This window comes from Micropterus salmoides, unplaced genomic scaffold (genome assembly GCF_014851395.1).
Source record: "Micropterus salmoides isolate LMB-PRFRI ecotype aquatic unplaced genomic scaffold, ASM1485139v1 Ms_hic_scaffold_21, whole genome shotgun sequence".
Classification (NCBI taxonomy): domain Eukaryota; kingdom Metazoa; phylum Chordata; class Actinopteri; order Centrarchiformes; family Centrarchidae; genus Micropterus; species Micropterus salmoides.
In genome coordinates this window covers 24,995,167-25,012,541 of record NW_024041262.1, presented here as the reverse complement: position 1 = coordinate 25,012,541, position 17,375 = coordinate 24,995,167, and the positions used below count along the sequence as shown (strand labels likewise).

Here is a 17,375-nt window from a genome sequence, read left to right as displayed (position 1 = left end):
ACGTGACCATGCCTTCAGACTACTGCTGAACAAGACCATTCTGCAAAACCCCAAATTATTAATATTTTGCTTCCTTCAATATCTGCACATGGCAACTATGTTATAGGGCAAGATTGTGACAATGGCAAATAAATTGTGGTTAAAGTATGTTTGGGGTTAAACAACTAGAACGCCCGGTTAAGGTTAAGAAACTTCGATTAAGTTTAGGGACAGATAGTGAATACAGTTTCAGGTCTGTAGCACAATGTGAACTCTGGTGTCCTAAATGAAAGTTGAACTCACTACACATTTCCATGTCACTACATCCATCTGCAATGGCACTGAACATTGGCATTGAACATAAATTATGAGGAGCAAATTGTCCAATATGTACAGAATTCTGAGATACTGACTCTAAGGTACCTTTAGTGGAAAACCACTATAGTCATGAAGATATAAATTTGAGTAAGGGCCCTGATCTACTGTAATATTCCCCCTTGTCAGACCTCATTATCGTGTCATGTGAAACAACAGTACGTGTCGTTATCTCCTTTTTTTTTTTTTTACATGGGCCGACATTTTGGCGGACGTGGCCAAAACAGTGCTCGTTCTAATGTTTTTGTTTTCCTAACTTTATATTCGAGTATGATATTGAAGAATAAGTCCACTTCGCTGTCAGTCCACACATTTCATTCACCCTTCCTCAATGCACCATTGCTGGAAGCCTACCGGAAAAAGTTGTGTTCAGGTTTCTGATTGGCCAATATTGCTTTAGGGTTAGGGTTAAATCATTTTTAAACAAAGGAGGAAAAACTCAGTTTATAAACATACTTGTGTACGTGTGGACTAGGCCTAAGGCAGGGATACCTTTAATGTTCTTGGAACATCTCCTGAACTGCTGCACTGTTGTCTGATGGCACTTTCCATTGTCCATAATGAGGCAGTAACAACGTTGGACAACAGCTTTCCCACCATTCACATTTCTACATTTTCTGCTCTTTGCTTACATTTTCCATTCCACGTAACTCACCAGGCATGTCCCCTTACATGTGACTTCATACTGATTATTCTTTATTGGGAACTAGATTGAGAATATTGTGAGCAGAAGACTCTAGTGAGAACAGTTTTAGGGTTTCCTGTGCTGTGTTATTTTTATCTGTCACCACCAGATGTCAGAATTTACACATAAACTATCTCTGCTTCCTTCATGTCTTCCCTTTTTTTCTTGTTTTAGCTCTCATCTCCCTTTGCCTTCTGTTTTTCTGTTGTGTTTACTTTTTCTTCTCCCCCTCCCTTCTCACCTCCTTTCCACTTACCCTTGACTTGTTGTTATTACATTCTAGAGGAAGGGATGTTTGACTTTCTTAAATAGTGATTTCACAAATGTGGACATGACAGAACACCTGTACAGTGATGCAAACATTATATTAGGACTCACAGACAGACAAAGGGTCTATGTGTGTTGGAATTAAAGATGAGCATTTGATTATTGTGTGCATTGTATACAGCGATAACAGAAAAATAATGCTGAGAAATTATAACATAAATTTGAAATGTTTAAGCTTGTGCAATCAACACAGCTTTTTCCTGTATAAAACACCTGTGAGATGTCCTATGTACCGAAGATTTGACAAAGGAAGGACAACAAACTGTAAATGCCATTTTAGATTCATGGATTTGAGAATTCAAACAATAAATACTTGGTTTGAAAGGGGCTTGGTTTCATCCTCTGCACGATAAATATATAAATATTCTTTAGTTGGAACCTGGGAAATGGGTTTTAAATGTTTTTTCTTATCGACATGTTAGGTTAGCTTTAATTCAAAACAAAACTGATTCAGAACTTTATCTCAGCATGTCTGTCACAGTGTGTCTGAGAAGGCTCTCAACCGAACAGCCTGAACAGAACTGGAGGAGAAAAGACTGAGAATTCACAGAACCTGATCACAAGGTGCAGCCTGTGAACATAGCCTGACCTGTTTTTACCTGTCAGTCAGTTTTTTCTGCTCTGAAAGTTGTTGTTTTTTAAAAAAAAAAATCTTTCATCAGAAACACATAAGGTGAGTTACAGCTCGTGGGAAGTCCCCTAGTTTTGAAATGCGGTATCAGATGCTGCTTCCTTCTCTGAAGGTATGCTTGCTTTGCAGATTTCTAGATAAATTGTTCCCTCCAATAAGAAAAAAGTGTCACCATGTATGCAGATTTACAACAACACACTGTTTTTTAAAATCAACATACTCTAGGCCTCAAAAGTACAATGTCGGTGAGAATATTTCCTGTCATGTTATATTTTGAAGTTAACTGAACGCTTTCCCTTCAACTGACCTGCCGCTGACATCCTTTTGGAAGGAAGCACAGGTAGAGACTGCATTTACCATCATCCTTTGTAAAGAGATTAAGAGGTTAAAAACGCCTTGTAGTAGATTGGTTAAAAATCTGCGAGTTTTAAACAGTAAGGCCGTGAGGACATGTATTTGCTTGTAAAATAAAAGCGGTTGAGGCAAACGTTGCCCCCTGATCATAACCCATGGAAAAACAACATGCAACTGGCGATGATGTGTCAGAAGAAGACATTGTTTGTTTTAAGTGGTCACAAGCAAAATTCTCTGAAAATTTGTGAGTCAAATATTTAGATTTTCACACTTTAATTTAGTAAAATACATTGATTTGCTTTCTGGTGGAGAATTAGATGAGAACATCAACGCTACTCTCATTTTTCTCTGTTAGATATAAAACTATAGCCAGCAGCTGGTTAGCTTAGCTAAGCATAAAAACTGAAAACAGGGGGAAACGACAGGCTCTGTCAAAAGGCAGCAAAATCAGCTCACCAGCTCCTCTAAAAATCACTAGTTAACACGTTATATCCCATTTGTTTAATCTGTGGATGGTTTTGCACCAGACTATTTCTAGGCAGTACCATCAAATTCCTGCAGTCTCCACAGATCGCTGCTCAGAACTGATTGTGAAAAGGCAGATTGTAATTTTTACACTTTTTAAACTTTGACACTGGTTCATTATTGTTTAGATCAGATAAACATCTGTTGTTTCTTTCTGTCCCAGCAATATTGTTTTTTGCACATGTCTGCCAAAAATGTATGTTGTTGCTATTGTACCATGTTTGTTATATGGTCTGACAGTTTGGCTTGGTGTGTGTGTGTGTGTGTGTGTGTGTGCTGTTGTTGAGACTGACCCACTGTTTTTGTTTCTTTGTTTTTTGTCTTTTAGTATGATCAACCTTTATTGTGTTAGGTGTTAAATATGTTCATATTAGCTATAGCTTAATCCTTTTATCTTTTTAGGCGTGACATATTACCACTTTCTTCGTGTAGCAGTTAAACATTTTTCTTTCAAATCCGAAACATGTTGGTGTTTTACTTCGAAGTCCACACGGAAGTAGCGCCGTTATCGGAAAACGCTTTTATTTTTAAAGCTAGAACCGGAAGCGGTTGAACGCTCTTCTTGCGTGTAACTTTGCGCTGGGTCCTGACAGCTGCCACACTGGACTCGGACTGAGCCGAACTGTGTAAGTACGAACCCCCAATCCGCAGCGATTACAGCCCGTGTGCCGCCCCACGGCAGACTGCGCTGTACGCGGCCTCATATCATTTATGAAAATAATAATTACTAAGTTGAAAGTGTCGATCAGACGGCTAATGGAGGCGGGAGAGGAGCTCGGTCGATGTGTTTAGGCCTGGGACAACAGTTTGATCTCCACAGGGAGGAATCGTGCACCGATGCCCGTTTAAATGGATGCTATGCTTGTGTAGATGTGACGCTGTGTACGTGGATGACATCTAAATGAAAGCTAACGGCGACAGGAGTGTAATGCACGGTAACAGTTAATTCAATGAGATTTCCAGTCATCTTCATTGTGTGTCTGTGTTGCTCAGTAGTGAGTTGCACGCTTTAATGCATTTCAGATCTCCTTATCTCCCCATAGAAATCTGTAGTGGTGCCTGTGATTGATTGAAGAGTTTGGGCTCTTGTATGTTTGTTTTACACTCACCATCCTGTTGATATTATATTATAGACTTTAAAGCGTGTCTCTTATTCTGAAATGGTGTTTTGTCAGGAAAATACCTGGTAGATTAATCAATAATGAAAATAAGTGTTGCCTTGCTGTCATACATGGTGAGTTTATATACTGATCTCAGTCATGCCGTTTTGTTTCAGTAGCTGCAGGACGTTTTAAAGGTTTCCTATAATAAATGTGCAGTTTAGTTTTGGATTGTAAGAAAAAGCAGGTCTATTGGTGGGAAACCACAACTCACTGGCTTCCCAGTCCTCCACACTCACCTGTAAATAACCATCCACTGGAGGAGAGCTGTAATATTTTACATTATGCGAGTATACCACAGTATACTGTATGTTTTGCACAAACTGGGTTTTCAAGGCAGATCAGATCATTTTCAGATCATCAGACTAAATATTTAAAAATATGACTTCTGTGAGTTTGTTAGTTGGTTCCACAATATCCAGAATCACAGTTTGATCTTCTCATCTGACTTTCGAAAAGAACACGATTAGGCACCTCATCAAAAATTTCAAACCCAATTTAGTAAATTACTAGTTTGAAACTAGCTCATTGTGACGTAGGACATCATAACTACAGAAGTTACAAAGAATTACACACGATATACAAATAGCTGGTGGAACCAAAACCAAATAATAAGTAGAACTGAGGTTTCTTCTGTAAGTTTGTAAGTAAAAAATTACAATTTAAGGACACACTATTCCCCATAGTTATCAGGCAGTGCAAAGAAACACTTATAATTTACAGAAGATATAACTGAAGTTAAATTAAAAGGGATTTTTGGGTAATCCTTAGAAAATAACGTAATAAACTTCAAGCTTGGTTGATCAGAATCAGCCGGCCTCCATGTTTGATGCAATCACCATGTGTCCTGCAGTGTGTGGGAGTAAACGGCCAATGAGAGCCAAGCCAACGAGGGAAACAGATGCAGAAGTCACAACAATGGCCTTTTAAAACATGGCAGTTGCATCCAGATCTCCCTTTTCTCCATTGTTACCTTTTTTCCCATGTGTAACGAGTGTACACGCATCAAGGCCAGTGCTCGAGTACCACCGGATCATCCACGTTCCTTTTGCTCTGCAGGATCCAGCTGGTTGTGTCTGTTTGAGGGGGGGCATTAATGAAAGAATCACTACTCGTTAGCCAACGGCTCTGATTGTCTCGCCGTAGCCTGTTGCTGGCTGCACAGCAGGGTTGGGTATCGATCAGTTCCGATTCTACTTACCGAATCTCGGTTCTTGTCAAGTCTCGGTTCTGGTTCCTTCACCGCAGATCTTGTCAGCGCTCGGTGATCTTCACCCTCTTCCTCCTCGCTCCTCTTCCCCTTCATGGCTGAAAGGAGTCTCTGGACTAGAGGGGCGTCTCTAGGGACTCGTCTCTAAGGAAAAATCTATATTGAATCATCTGTAGACATCATTCGTTCCCCTTCAGTATAAAAGGTGAAAATCAGCTCACCTGTGTTTTCTACCTGAGACGTTGCTACTGTCAGTGTAGCTGGGAGAGCGTGACACGGTGAACGCGGTGAAGCGTTCCTTCAGATTCACGCCGTGTTGAAGGAAACTCGTCATGTTGGAGCTGCTTCCTCCCTCGCACCAAACCTCCTTACTGCAGCTGGTGCATTTTGCTGTGGCGTTCTCTGTTTTAGTGAAGCTAAGCCAAACTTTGGAGCTGCGGCCCGCCACGGTTCAAGACTGGAAACAGAAGGATTATCTTCTTCATGCTTTGTTGACGTAACAAATGAGGCAACGTTTATAGACTGTATCCAACGAAGGTTAAAGTCAAGAGCAACTGGACTTGGTTGAAGATACTGGCAGACGTTTCGTCCCTCATCCAAGGGACTTCTCCAGCTCTGTTATAGACTGTAAAATGCTCACAGCAGAAATATGCAAAAAAGCTATGAACTGATAAGCAGAATCGAAATGCTAGCGTTCTTGGAAATTTGGTAACGGTTCCAACTTGGAACCGGTTTCTCCCTATTTCATCATACCATGACAGAAACCATGGCTGTTCAACCAGACCACATGTGGCAGTACACACACCCGATTCAGAACTAGATGTTGAGTTGCCTCCATCAACACAAGATAAATCAGGTTGCCCACAATATCCAGAATCACAGATGAGGATGAGCGCTGGGTATCACTTCAGATGAGTCTATCAGAGCCAGGCTAGAAGTTTCTTAAGCTTAGCTGACCGGCTGCAGGCTGGTGTCGATCCTCTCATCTAACTCTCGGAAAGAACGCGATTAAGCGCAGAACCAAAAATGTCAAACCGAATTTTGTAAATTACTAGTTTGAAACTAGCTCATTGTGACGAAGGACCATCACAACACCAATAGTTACAAAGAACCACACACACACACACACACACACACACACACACACACACACACAGTGATGGATTTATGAATAGCTGGTGGAACCCGAGTCAAATAATAGTAAAATAAAAGTAGAATTGAGGTTTGACACCCAGAGACTACTCCCCTGCTGTCGACAGTGTGAAGACACCCACTGAAAGTCTGCACACAGCCATTGATTTCAAGTGTGCCAGTTAAAGTTTGCAGAGATTAACAGCAATAAACCATAGCTCACACACACACACACACACACACACACACACACACACACACACACACACACACACACAACCTCAAGTGACAACCTCAAAGGAAACTGTCAGTCAAACATGCTACGTGTGTGTTAGTGCCTTCATTGTTTGTCGGGAAGCAGTGACGTACTGCATGCCATCTAACACTAAATATTTGTGGTTTTACACACACAGAAAAGGACATTCCTGTTCTGCAACATAGCATGTTTTAAAAAAAAAAAGAAAGCAAGAAAAGCTTCAAACGGAAAGTTGAAGTAGAGAAAGAGGCTGCATTCAAATCCTCCCCCAAGTTTTTGAATCGTGTTTGTAGGCGGTTTAGCCTGCTAGTTGCAACACGTTTTGTCTGAGAGGGAGCTGAAGGTTTTAAAAGGCATGAAGCTCAGCAGCCCGGACAGTTTCTCACTCGCATATTAGTCAAACCTCTCCAACACAGAGCAGTCAGAAAATATTATTGGAGATATTGTTTCATTGTCGTGACTCTAAATTCTCCCCGGAGTTTGGGACAGTGCATGTTTCTCGCCTCACTCACAACATCTCAATCATCTGTGTCATCTGCTGAAGACCAGAGGGAAAGCAAAAGCCCCCAAAACTAGCATCACCGGGCATCACCGGGGAGGACACCAAGAGCCTGCTGATGTCAGAGACTCCAGCTAATGTTAAACATGATTTACTTTGTGTTAAAAGAGCAGTTCAGCATTTAGAGACACGTGTTTTGTTTTTGCTTTCTTTCTGAGAGAGAGATGAAAATATCTATAGAAATTTCATGTGAGGAACGTGGTTAGCCTAGCTTAGCATACACTCCAGAGCTGTCTTAATGAACCGACGTGTAAAAACAGCAATTTGTGATTTCACGAAAAGTAACGTGTTGGTGTTTTTTTTGTTAAAACAGTGTTTGCATCCGTCCAGCCATCGGCAGCTAAAGCACAGGTTGCCAGATAAGGTTGTTAAATACATCTTGATCTCTGAGGCGCGATTGGCTCAGTTGGAAGGGCGAATACTCCTGTATTATATAATATTACTGAACTGTAACCATGCATTTTGTTAGGCCTACATCTTGGGAGGGTTGGCTCATCTGGACTAACATCCATAAGTTAATGAAGAACATCTAGTGCAGGCATGATCTTGGCCACTGACAGATAACATGGAAATGTAAGCCAGTGTCTTATCATAACGCTGTTTGCAGAAAAAATAAATGTTTTCCACCAGGGCTGGAAAATGTGAAGTTAAGCTGTCTGATCTGAGCTTCCATGCTGTACAGTTTTAATGCCAATAATATTCATCAGCTGTCTCCCGAACGTAACCGGCACATTTTTCTGTCCACGTAACAAAGCCAAAACACAGCGCTGGAGAATAACGTTACATGAAATTACAATCCAACCACATATTTTACAGCATTAGCTAGAGGAACATGTTACTTCTCTCAGTGATTATGGCCCATCGCCAAAACTGGCAGACAGCAGTAATATCTGGTAATTTGATCTTGAAATAGATCTCAGTCATGACTGCAACAGTTACTCACATTATCACTTCCTCTAGAAGAGTCCACAAGAGTGTTTCCTTTGCCTGGAGATACTGGGGAAATGAAAAAGCATCTGTAGGTTGATGGATGCGTATCCAACACCGGACACATTCTTTACTGTGATCATGTGAAACAGTCCTTCATTATCAATTTGTTGAAGAGATACAACAATAAGAGCCGGGCTTTCCCTCTGCTTCCAATCTATGCTTTATAGGGCGGTTGTGGCTCAGAGGGTTAAGCGGGTTGCCCACAGATTGGAAGATTGGTGGTTAGAACCCCACGGCTCCTCCAGTCTGCATGTCCCAAGAGTCCTTGGGCAAGATACTGAATGAACCCAAATTGCTCCATTGGCATGTGAAACGTTCATTTCTGTCTCTGATGAGCAGTTGGCACTTTATCCTCTGACATCAGTGTATGAATGTGTATAAAACAGGTTAATGTGACATTGAGAAAAGCACTTACTGTGGTCAGAAGACTAGAAAGGTGCTGAGTACAGACCAATTACCATATCCACACAAACAAAAGATTAATAATAAATGTTGACGATTCATTTGCACAGCTATTTTCTGTCCCTCAATATTAGCGGACTGTTAATTTTTTGTGGGTGTTCATGCATATAAATTTGTGCAGGAATGGGTACAGTGCCAGCAGGACAACATGTGTCACCATCAGAATATTTTCTGACAGCAGTGCATTAAACTAACTTTATTACAAGCATACAACCTCACTGCAGCTTTAACCTGAGGTAACATTAAATGTCGATCTGTCCCGCCTCCTGGCAGCGTTCCTGTGATGCCCCAGGGTGGGCTGAGCTGGTCGGGGTTGCGATGCCTTACGTGGACCGACAAAATCGCATCTGCGGTTTTCTGGACATCGAGGAGATTGAGAGCAGCGGCAAGTTCCTGCGGCGATACTTCATCCTGGACACTCAGCAGGGCAACCTGCTGTGGTACATGGACAACCCTCAGGTGAGACTGTGTGTGGATGGTGTGTGCAGATAAATATGATACACGTGATTGAGAACACCTACTCCCATGTGACCAACGATGACAACATCGAATCCACATGAGTATGTGTGTCTTTATGTAGTGCTCTGGTACCATGATGCTGATTCTGGTGCTGATGCATTTATTTATTTGTACTTTTAATAAGGAAATTAATGTGACGCATCATTTTAAAGTTCAAAAAACATGTTCGCTGCACACTATCAGTTAGTTTATTCCAGTTTACTATGAAAATCCACTTGCTTCTGGGAAATAATCATCCGTTTAGTTGCCTTTTTATATTTTCAAGTCAAAGTCAACTCTCAAATGCACAAGACAATCAACTCTGTATTAATATTTATTATTATTATTTATATGCATTTTAGTTGCAGACTCTCAGAAACCTGAGAAACCAATCAGCCCCTCGTCCCTTGTCTCCTACTGAAGACATAAATCTCACACGATGGTCACAAATAGATATTTTTTTTAAATGCTCAGTAATTTTCCAAAACAGCTGGTCAAACAGGAGGAAATAGTGCATCTGTTGGGGACTATTTTCATCGGTGGATTAATCCACATTTGGCGCTCTAGTGAGTATTTGGGGCAGCAGGACGGCGTGCGTGGGACTGAGTCAGAATAAACTACAGTGTGCGTGTTCATGGTGATGAAGGAACATGTGACCCAGCGCAACAGTGAGGCTCATTTTATAGTTTTTGGATGGAGTTCCACAGATCAGATATATGCAGTATACAGATACACTGATCAGCCAGAACATTATGACCACCAACAATCAAATAACACTGATTATCTCATTACCACAGCACATGTCAGTGGGTGGGATATTTTGGGCAGCAGGTGAACATTGAACACACACAAAGAAAAGCGGTGAACTGATGACAGGGTCATGGGCGGCCGAGGCTCATTGATGCATGTGGGGGAGCGAAAGGTGAAGAAAAGTGTCAGAACACACAGTAGACCAGGTGGTCATAATGTTATGGCTGATCAGTGTATATCTTGATACACACACACACACAATCAGTTCATTGTCCCACTTTTCTTTGGACTTGTTGGCATTAAGAGTTGTTAACTAAATGCTCACTGTGATGCTCTGCCTCTAACTATTTAGCTTGTCTCTGCTCTCTGATTAAGTTGATCTTTAATGTGAACTGAGGTGAACTGTCCTCTTCTCTGTAAACTGCATAGTCACACAAGTCTCAGTGCTCTTTACAGTAAAAAGAATAAACCAGTAGTGAGGCAGAAGATATGTAACCAGAGGAAGGTGTGGTGTTTGCAGTGTGACCTATACAAGGCCTTAACAAAGGAAAGCAGAACTGCGCCCCAACACAGATTTGAGTGCGGTTGGTTGAAGCTGTAAAAGGAGAGTGAGTGAAAAGGTTTACCGCTCTTATCAGATACATCTGACAGGTTTGACAGATCATCTGTGCCAAACCGAGCAGAGAAACAGGAACCAGAACAGAAACTGAAAAGGTTAGTAGTAGCAGTAGCAACATTCCCCACAGCTCAGGAAATTCCTCAACCACAACAGCTTCAGACAGACACCAGGTCAGGTTTTTGGCTTCAGCTGCCAGTGCACAGAGTTTTGATTGTTAACTAAAAGTTGCTGCTGGTATTGATATCTTAAAAACATTTCAGATTTGTCTTCTGAAACATCCTGAAGACCTGCGTTTCTCGAGCTTTTTTAGCTTGTGACCCCTTAAAATGAAGCTATGTGGACTTGTGACCACTCAGCGCAGATTAAATATCTATTTTAATCATTTAAACCATTTATTTATGTTTATATTTTCTTGAGGCGTGATGTGGTAAAATAGTTTTAATAATGCACAAATGCATTAGAGGCAAGCCTGAGGAAAGAAACTGCTTCCATCTCCTCTTGATCTTCTCATGATCTTTCAGATATATAACTCCTCGTAGGGTCCTCATGTTGGGAACCACTGTCATAAAACCGTTTTAAAAACAAAACTGCTGTTTTTCACAACTGGAATTAATGTTATAGTCGTAGTAAGCTAAATTGCAGCCTATACTATGATCTGAAATTATAATAAATCCACTAACATTTACCCTAATCAAAGCTTAACCACAGGGGTGTAATATCAGAAAACAGTTTTTTTTGAGAATCAGTTGAATTTGAACTAATAAGCTGTTTAAATGTTACAAACACTGTACAAACTATAGATTAGGCAGACTATCCAAATCAAATGTAACCGGTAAATATAATCAAATGGCCAGAAATAACTAGAAAATTCATAGTGATCAGCTTATCAGCTGATCAGTTTTAGGCTCTAGATTTTGTGTTTAAACTGTCAGGAAACGTTTGCTTTTTAACCAAAACTACGACGCTGCGTTCAGCTCTTAGGTCTTGTCTTGTGTTTTTCCAAATGAATGATTCTGAGCAAAATCCAAGTGGAAACTAACAGAAAATGTTACTGAAGTTCATGTTTTATGCATGAAGATCTTTGTCTGAACAGCGGAACATTAATTCTTTCATTGCCTTGAACTTGTAGTAAATTATTTTGCATACAGTATTGTGTTATACGTATATAGACATTTAAAAAAAATACTAATTATTAATGTTGTGATATTGATTTCCATCATCTCACCAAGCCCCGGCAGCGTTTTTTAAAGGAATGAGTAACAAACCCGGTCCTTGTTTTCCAATAAAACTACCTTTACTACTGCTGTTATTTCTACTTGTACTCCAACTACTGTTACTACAAATAACAACAATAATGACGCTGATGGTTGTACTTTTGTTTCCTTGTTCAGAATCTGCCTAAAGGTGCAGAGAACGTGGGATCTCTCAAACTCACCTACATCTCCAAGGTTTGTCCTCTCTCTGTCTCTCTCTCACACAACATTTCAGTGTGTCCATTACTTTGATTTCTCACCAAACACCTGCTAAGCTAATTGATTCCCAAACAGTTGTTCAGTTGTACTTGGGTTTAATGCTAAAGATGCTAAACTGAGACGGTGATCATGGTAATTATTACAAATGCTAAGCATCAGCATGTTGTCTCCTGGTTTCTGGCTTCTTCTTCTTCTTCTCTGCTGTCTCTAAATGGTTTTGGTGATAAGTGGCAGTAGTCAGGTTTTCATTTAAGTGTAGTGCAAATTTTAACAGTATTTCGTGAAAGTATGCATAAGACAATGTGAAGTAACGTCCCCTCTGCTCTCTCTCTCGTTCAGGTCAGCGATGCCACCAAACTCAGACCAAAGGCAGAGTTCTGCTTTGGTAAGTTCATCTTCCTTTTCTTCTCCCTATCTGCCTCGCTGTCTTTATCTCTCCCTCCCTCTGTACCTGCACTCTACCTCTGGTCACATACTTTTCTGTACGTCGGTCTGTTTTTTCCTGAATAGGTTCCTTATTTCCACTGAAGGGAAATCGTGTGGCTACAATATACAATGATATTTGAAACAATAGTGAGCTTCCACCTTCGTGGCTACAGTTTGTGTTTGTCTCTTTCCTGTTTCACTACGACAATGCAAATCTGTGCAAAAACAGCCAGGTTTTCCCAGTCTGGTGCAGAAGAACTTGACTGGCCTGCACAGAGTTCTGATTACAACCCCATCCAACATCTTTTGAGTGAGAGCCAGACCTGATCACCAACATCAATGTTGGACCTCACTGATGCTCTTAATGGGAGCAGGTCCCTGCAGCCAGCTTCCAACATCTGGTGGAAAGAGTGAAATCAGAAGAGGAGAGGCTGTCAAAGCAGCAGATTAATGTCCGTGGCCACATATGGTTGCAATGCTCAGGTGTCCCCTTTGGCCATGCAGTGGACTGCTTTTCTTTTCCAACTTTCTTTTACTTCCTTTGTCCAACCCTCTCTCCTCTATCCTTTCTCATTCATTCCCACTCCTTCCTTGTTTATTTCCTTCCTTGTTTCTCCCCTTCAGCCCTTCCTTGTCCCTTTTCTCCTCTTTCCCTCCCCGTGTTCCTCTCCCGTTTGGTTTGTTTCCTCTCTTTTGTCCCTTGCTGCTTGTTGTTGTTCCGCTGGTGGCCAACAGTAGCTTTTTGTCACTCAATAGGAGGAAACTGTGCAATAACCCTGACCTGACCTCTGTGTATGTGTGTGTGCGTGCGCGGGTATTTGCGTCTGGATGGGATGTTGACATACACATGCACACACACACACATCCTCTGCCTCTGAGAAACCAGAAACAAACTGATATTTTTAGATCAGGATTTGCATGAAGCTCAGAGCTTTTGTGTTTTCTGGCCTAGTGTTTCAAGTAAGAAGAAGTTAACACACAACACATTTAAATTTCGCTCTGTGTCTTTCCCTCTCTGCAGTTATAAATGCGGGAATGAGGAAGTTTTATCTGCAGGCCAACGACCAGCAGGATTTGGTGGAATGGATCAGTGTTCTCAACAACGCTACCAAGATTACTGTGAGCCTCACACACACACTAATGGATCAATAGGTGACCCTGTTTCTCCCATTGTTGTAGCCTGCTCTGCCTCAGGCTGCAGCAGATGGAAAATTACCCATCAGGCCAGAGAGATAAAGTTCAGTTCAGGCTTAACAGAGTGTGAAGGGAAAAAGAACAAGGAACAGCAGGGTCTCATGTCCACCTGCAGCGGCAGAGGTCTGTTGTCGCTTGGGGAGTGGCGGGAATCTCGGTTCCTTTTACATTTTACATTAGGTCGCACGCCTCTGGAGCAACGAGGGGTTAAGTGTCTTGCTCAGAGTGGGAATCGAACCCGGGTCTCCCACACCAAAGGCAAGCTTTTTGTAGAGAAACTCAGCTGTCAGTGTCAGTCCCTCCAGGTTTTCGCCGACCTTTTCTGTGATTATTGCGGCCTAAAATGGCTGATTTTGCAGCAGCTTTTATTAATTAGTCATTTAGCTCACGCATTTTATCCAAAGTGATTTACAATTGCTATATACAGGTTCAAAATGTGGAACTTTCAGATATTTTAGATTCATTATAGTTAGAGTGAAATATTTTAGGCCTTTAATCTTGATGTTTACGGCTTCCAGCTCATGGAAATCCAAAATCCACATCTCAAAATATGAGAATAAAGAATGTGTAATACAGAAATGTTGACCAGAGAAGATCTCTGTTTGGTTCAGTTCACACAACCACAATCAAGGGGAAGACTAGTCACTTGACAGCTGTCCAGAAGATGCTCATTGGCCCCCTCCACAAAAAGGGGAAGCCACAGAAGGTCATTGCAGAAAGGGCTGGCTGGCTGACAGCGAGCCTGATCCACTGCGCCAGAGTAGTTTCGTTGCTTTCACAGGTGACAGGCACGGACGTTTTCAGGCAGGCCGCCGAAATCCTGAAGGGACCATGAAAGCTGCGATGTCCTTGGCCATTTTGAACTTGATCTGATGGGTACAAAACCACTAAGTAACCTTCAGTAACCTTCCAGAAAGAAAGGCAAAACAAAGCAGTTAAAGTATCACAACAAAATATGCTTCATTTGTACACAACGTTACCCCTAACCCTGCATATTTAAACCAACTTACTTTGATTCTTTTAGAGCTTAGGACGCAGCCGCCCGTGTCTATGTGTAGTCAGTAGACGATTTCCTTTATGTTCGACCACAAACACGTTACCCCCGCTTTCATAAAGAAGATCTGGATTCTGTTTATCACGGTCCTTTGCTGTTATTTTTCTAGGTAAATGTGAGACTTAGGTTAGATAGTGGATTGCGTCTGTTGCTTTTGCAGCTAAAAGGGTAAATGTTTTAATTGAATTTTGTACTATTATTTCATATTTGTACTGATAGATTTGCTTTCCTGCTTCTCTTTCTTGGCCAGGGCGCCCTTGAAAAAGAGATTTTATCTCAATGGTTTTTTTTCCCCTGGTTAAATAAAGGTTAATTAAAAGAGCAACAGTGTAGTTGGTGTCATTTGTGTGTTTTAAAGAATAAGAGCGGTGATATTTATATTTTTCTTATTTTGGGTGCAGTTTGGAGACAAAAGCTAAGTTAAAAGATCCTTGAAGAGATAAAGAAAAAATGATAAGCTAGTTTAAATATATAAATAATATATATATATATATATATATATATATATATATATATATATATATATATATATATATATATATATACACACACACACACGCACACACACACACACACACAAGCCATGTGATTGACAGACAGGAGTTTTGTTAATCTCGTGCTGTGTTTTTAGGTGCCAAAGCCAGGCGAGGGCCACACCGCCCACACAGAGTTTCCCCAGGAAGGACTTGGAGCCATGAAACAGGTCTCCTACAAGACTGAGATTATAGGAGGAGTCCCTATCATCACCGCCACACAGGTAACACACACGCACTGTTGTTGGCAGCAGCAGTTCCAACAGGTCTGGTCCTGTCTGTGATGGTATGCAGCCTCAAACACGTGACCCAACACGCGTCAACACAGACGAGTGACGGCTGGTTTAAATTTTATGACTGGAAAAATAAACACACCTACACTCAGCTACGAATGTTATGCAGCGTCAACGGAGAAATGCATCAATTTTAAACGTCAAAGTCTGTTTTAGAGGTTTTGAAAACTACTATTACCTTCCTATGCACTACACAGGTAGTAGTACTATAAAGTAATAATATAGTAGTATTAAGCCTTTTGTGTCTGATAAATGTCCTCAAGTGATGTCACTTGAGTCGGTGTCGATTGAAGACTACACATGCGAAATTGAAACAAATCTGTTGGTGTGGAGGTAGAAAGAGAGTTGACGAGTAGTAAGAAAGATATTTGCTTCTGCTGCAATGATTTTGAACCTTTGACAAATTAATCTGAAGAAGTAAACTGAGGCTGGAAGACAACTGTGAGTTATTCTTGAGAATAAGTTGATGTTTGAGGGCAAAATTCAGTAATTTTAGACAGCAGTCGTAAGGCTTCCTGTTCAGAAGAAAGAAAGACATGTGAGGAATATACCTCCACATTTCTGCTTCTTGTTATATGCAACTTTCTCCGCTCACCCTTTAAAATACCGTGTTATTTATTGGATGATATGTTACATGTTGACATTGTGTACAACTGATAAGATGTGTGATGACTTTAAAGTGCCTATAATCAGCATTTTCATATAACGATGAATCACATGACTACTTGTGTAGTGACAAACTCGCACATAATTACTCTGCAGCTCTCCTCAGCTCTGTGTGGAGTGTTTTCGCATCCTTCAGCTCATTTTGGTTTTAAAGCCTGCTACTTAGCTGTGTTCAGTGAAAAGGCTCTTGTTAAACTCACTGTGCTCTACCTGCCCAGCACAAAACAGAGTTAGTAAGTTAGCAACTAGCTGGTGAATATAGTGGAGCATTTAGCAGCTTAAAAGCCAGATATTTGTCTCAGTAGTTTGTAGAAACCACACAAAAGCTTAAAGGAGAGTAAATATTGGACAGAAACACGACTCCACATGGATGCTAACGTTGCTTTGTATATGCTGGATGTGTAAATAAGGGGCTATTTGTTATAAGGTCTTCCAAATTAAATGTTCTGTTTTGTCAATATTACGAGAAAATGTTCCGTATAACATTATATTTGTGTGTTTTAGGAGCAGGGCGAGGGGCAGAACGGGGCAGAGCGTGGGGGTTTGAAGCGGGGTCAGAATCAACTGCCATACTTCCTGTCCAGGGGAATGCAGGACCAGGCCATGATCAAGGTTGGATACTGCGTCAAACAGGGAGCCTTGGTAAGGGTACACGCACAGTTGTGGTTATTGGTCCTGATTATATTTTAAACATTATTAGCCCTCACCCATTAGCATCCAACTTTAACCTTTAAGCCAATAATGTAGGAGTTGCGTTTGATCAATGCCTCAAATTCAATCAGCTCATTAGGAGTCTTGTTCAGTCGTATTATTTATAAATCAGAAATACTGCCAAAGTTAAACTGATGCTCCCTCAAAACATAGTCAAACAACACCTTCATTTCCTCTCTCCTGGACTCCTGTACTTCAGTATTTACTTGTCTGAATGATGCAGCAGTTGCCCGTCTACAGTTGGTGCAAATGCAGCGGATGATTCCTAATGTTAATGGCGATGACTTAATCTTTCTCTAGCCACATCAGTAGGCTGAAATGTCAACTTGTATGAAGAAATAAGAAAGAACGAAGAAGGTCTTGTAGGGACGGGTATCGCTGCTCGGTACCTTTATGATATTGACCGAAACAGCCCGGTCAAACCAGAACTTCATTCGAAACTTTTTGTAACCAGATTGCAGCAAAAAATTACTATTTGTGTAGTTTTGCTTGCAACCAAACACGCAACCAACACA

General features: G+C 41.0%; 1 protein-coding gene across 5 annotated transcripts in view; it reads left to right on the top strand.

Annotated features, from left to right (window-relative positions):
- Positions 1-3,415: 3,415 nt before the first annotated feature.
- Positions 3,416-17,375, top strand: part of plekha1b (pleckstrin homology domain containing, family A (phosphoinositide binding specific) member 1b) — a 28,711-nt gene continuing 14,751 nt past the window's right edge. For 4 of the 5 annotated variants that reach the window (XR_005447065.1, XM_038735926.1, XM_038735929.1 and 1 more), the window contains exons 1-7: positions 3,416-3,502; positions 8,918-9,103; positions 11,903-11,959; positions 12,323-12,368; positions 13,431-13,528; positions 15,289-15,414; positions 16,654-16,791. Coding sequence is in view for 4 of the 5 variants with exons in the window: in XM_038735926.1 (XP_038591854.1) it covers positions 8,963-9,103; positions 11,903-11,959; positions 12,323-12,368; positions 13,431-13,528; positions 15,289-15,414; positions 16,654-16,791 (606 nt within the window). In the remaining variant the exon portion in view is untranslated. Of the gene's footprint in view, positions 3,503-3,601; positions 3,812-8,917; positions 9,104-11,902; positions 11,960-12,322; positions 12,369-13,430; positions 13,529-15,288; positions 15,415-16,653; positions 16,792-17,375 lie in introns of those variants that run through there. The other variant, XM_038735927.1, reaches the window with a different exon arrangement.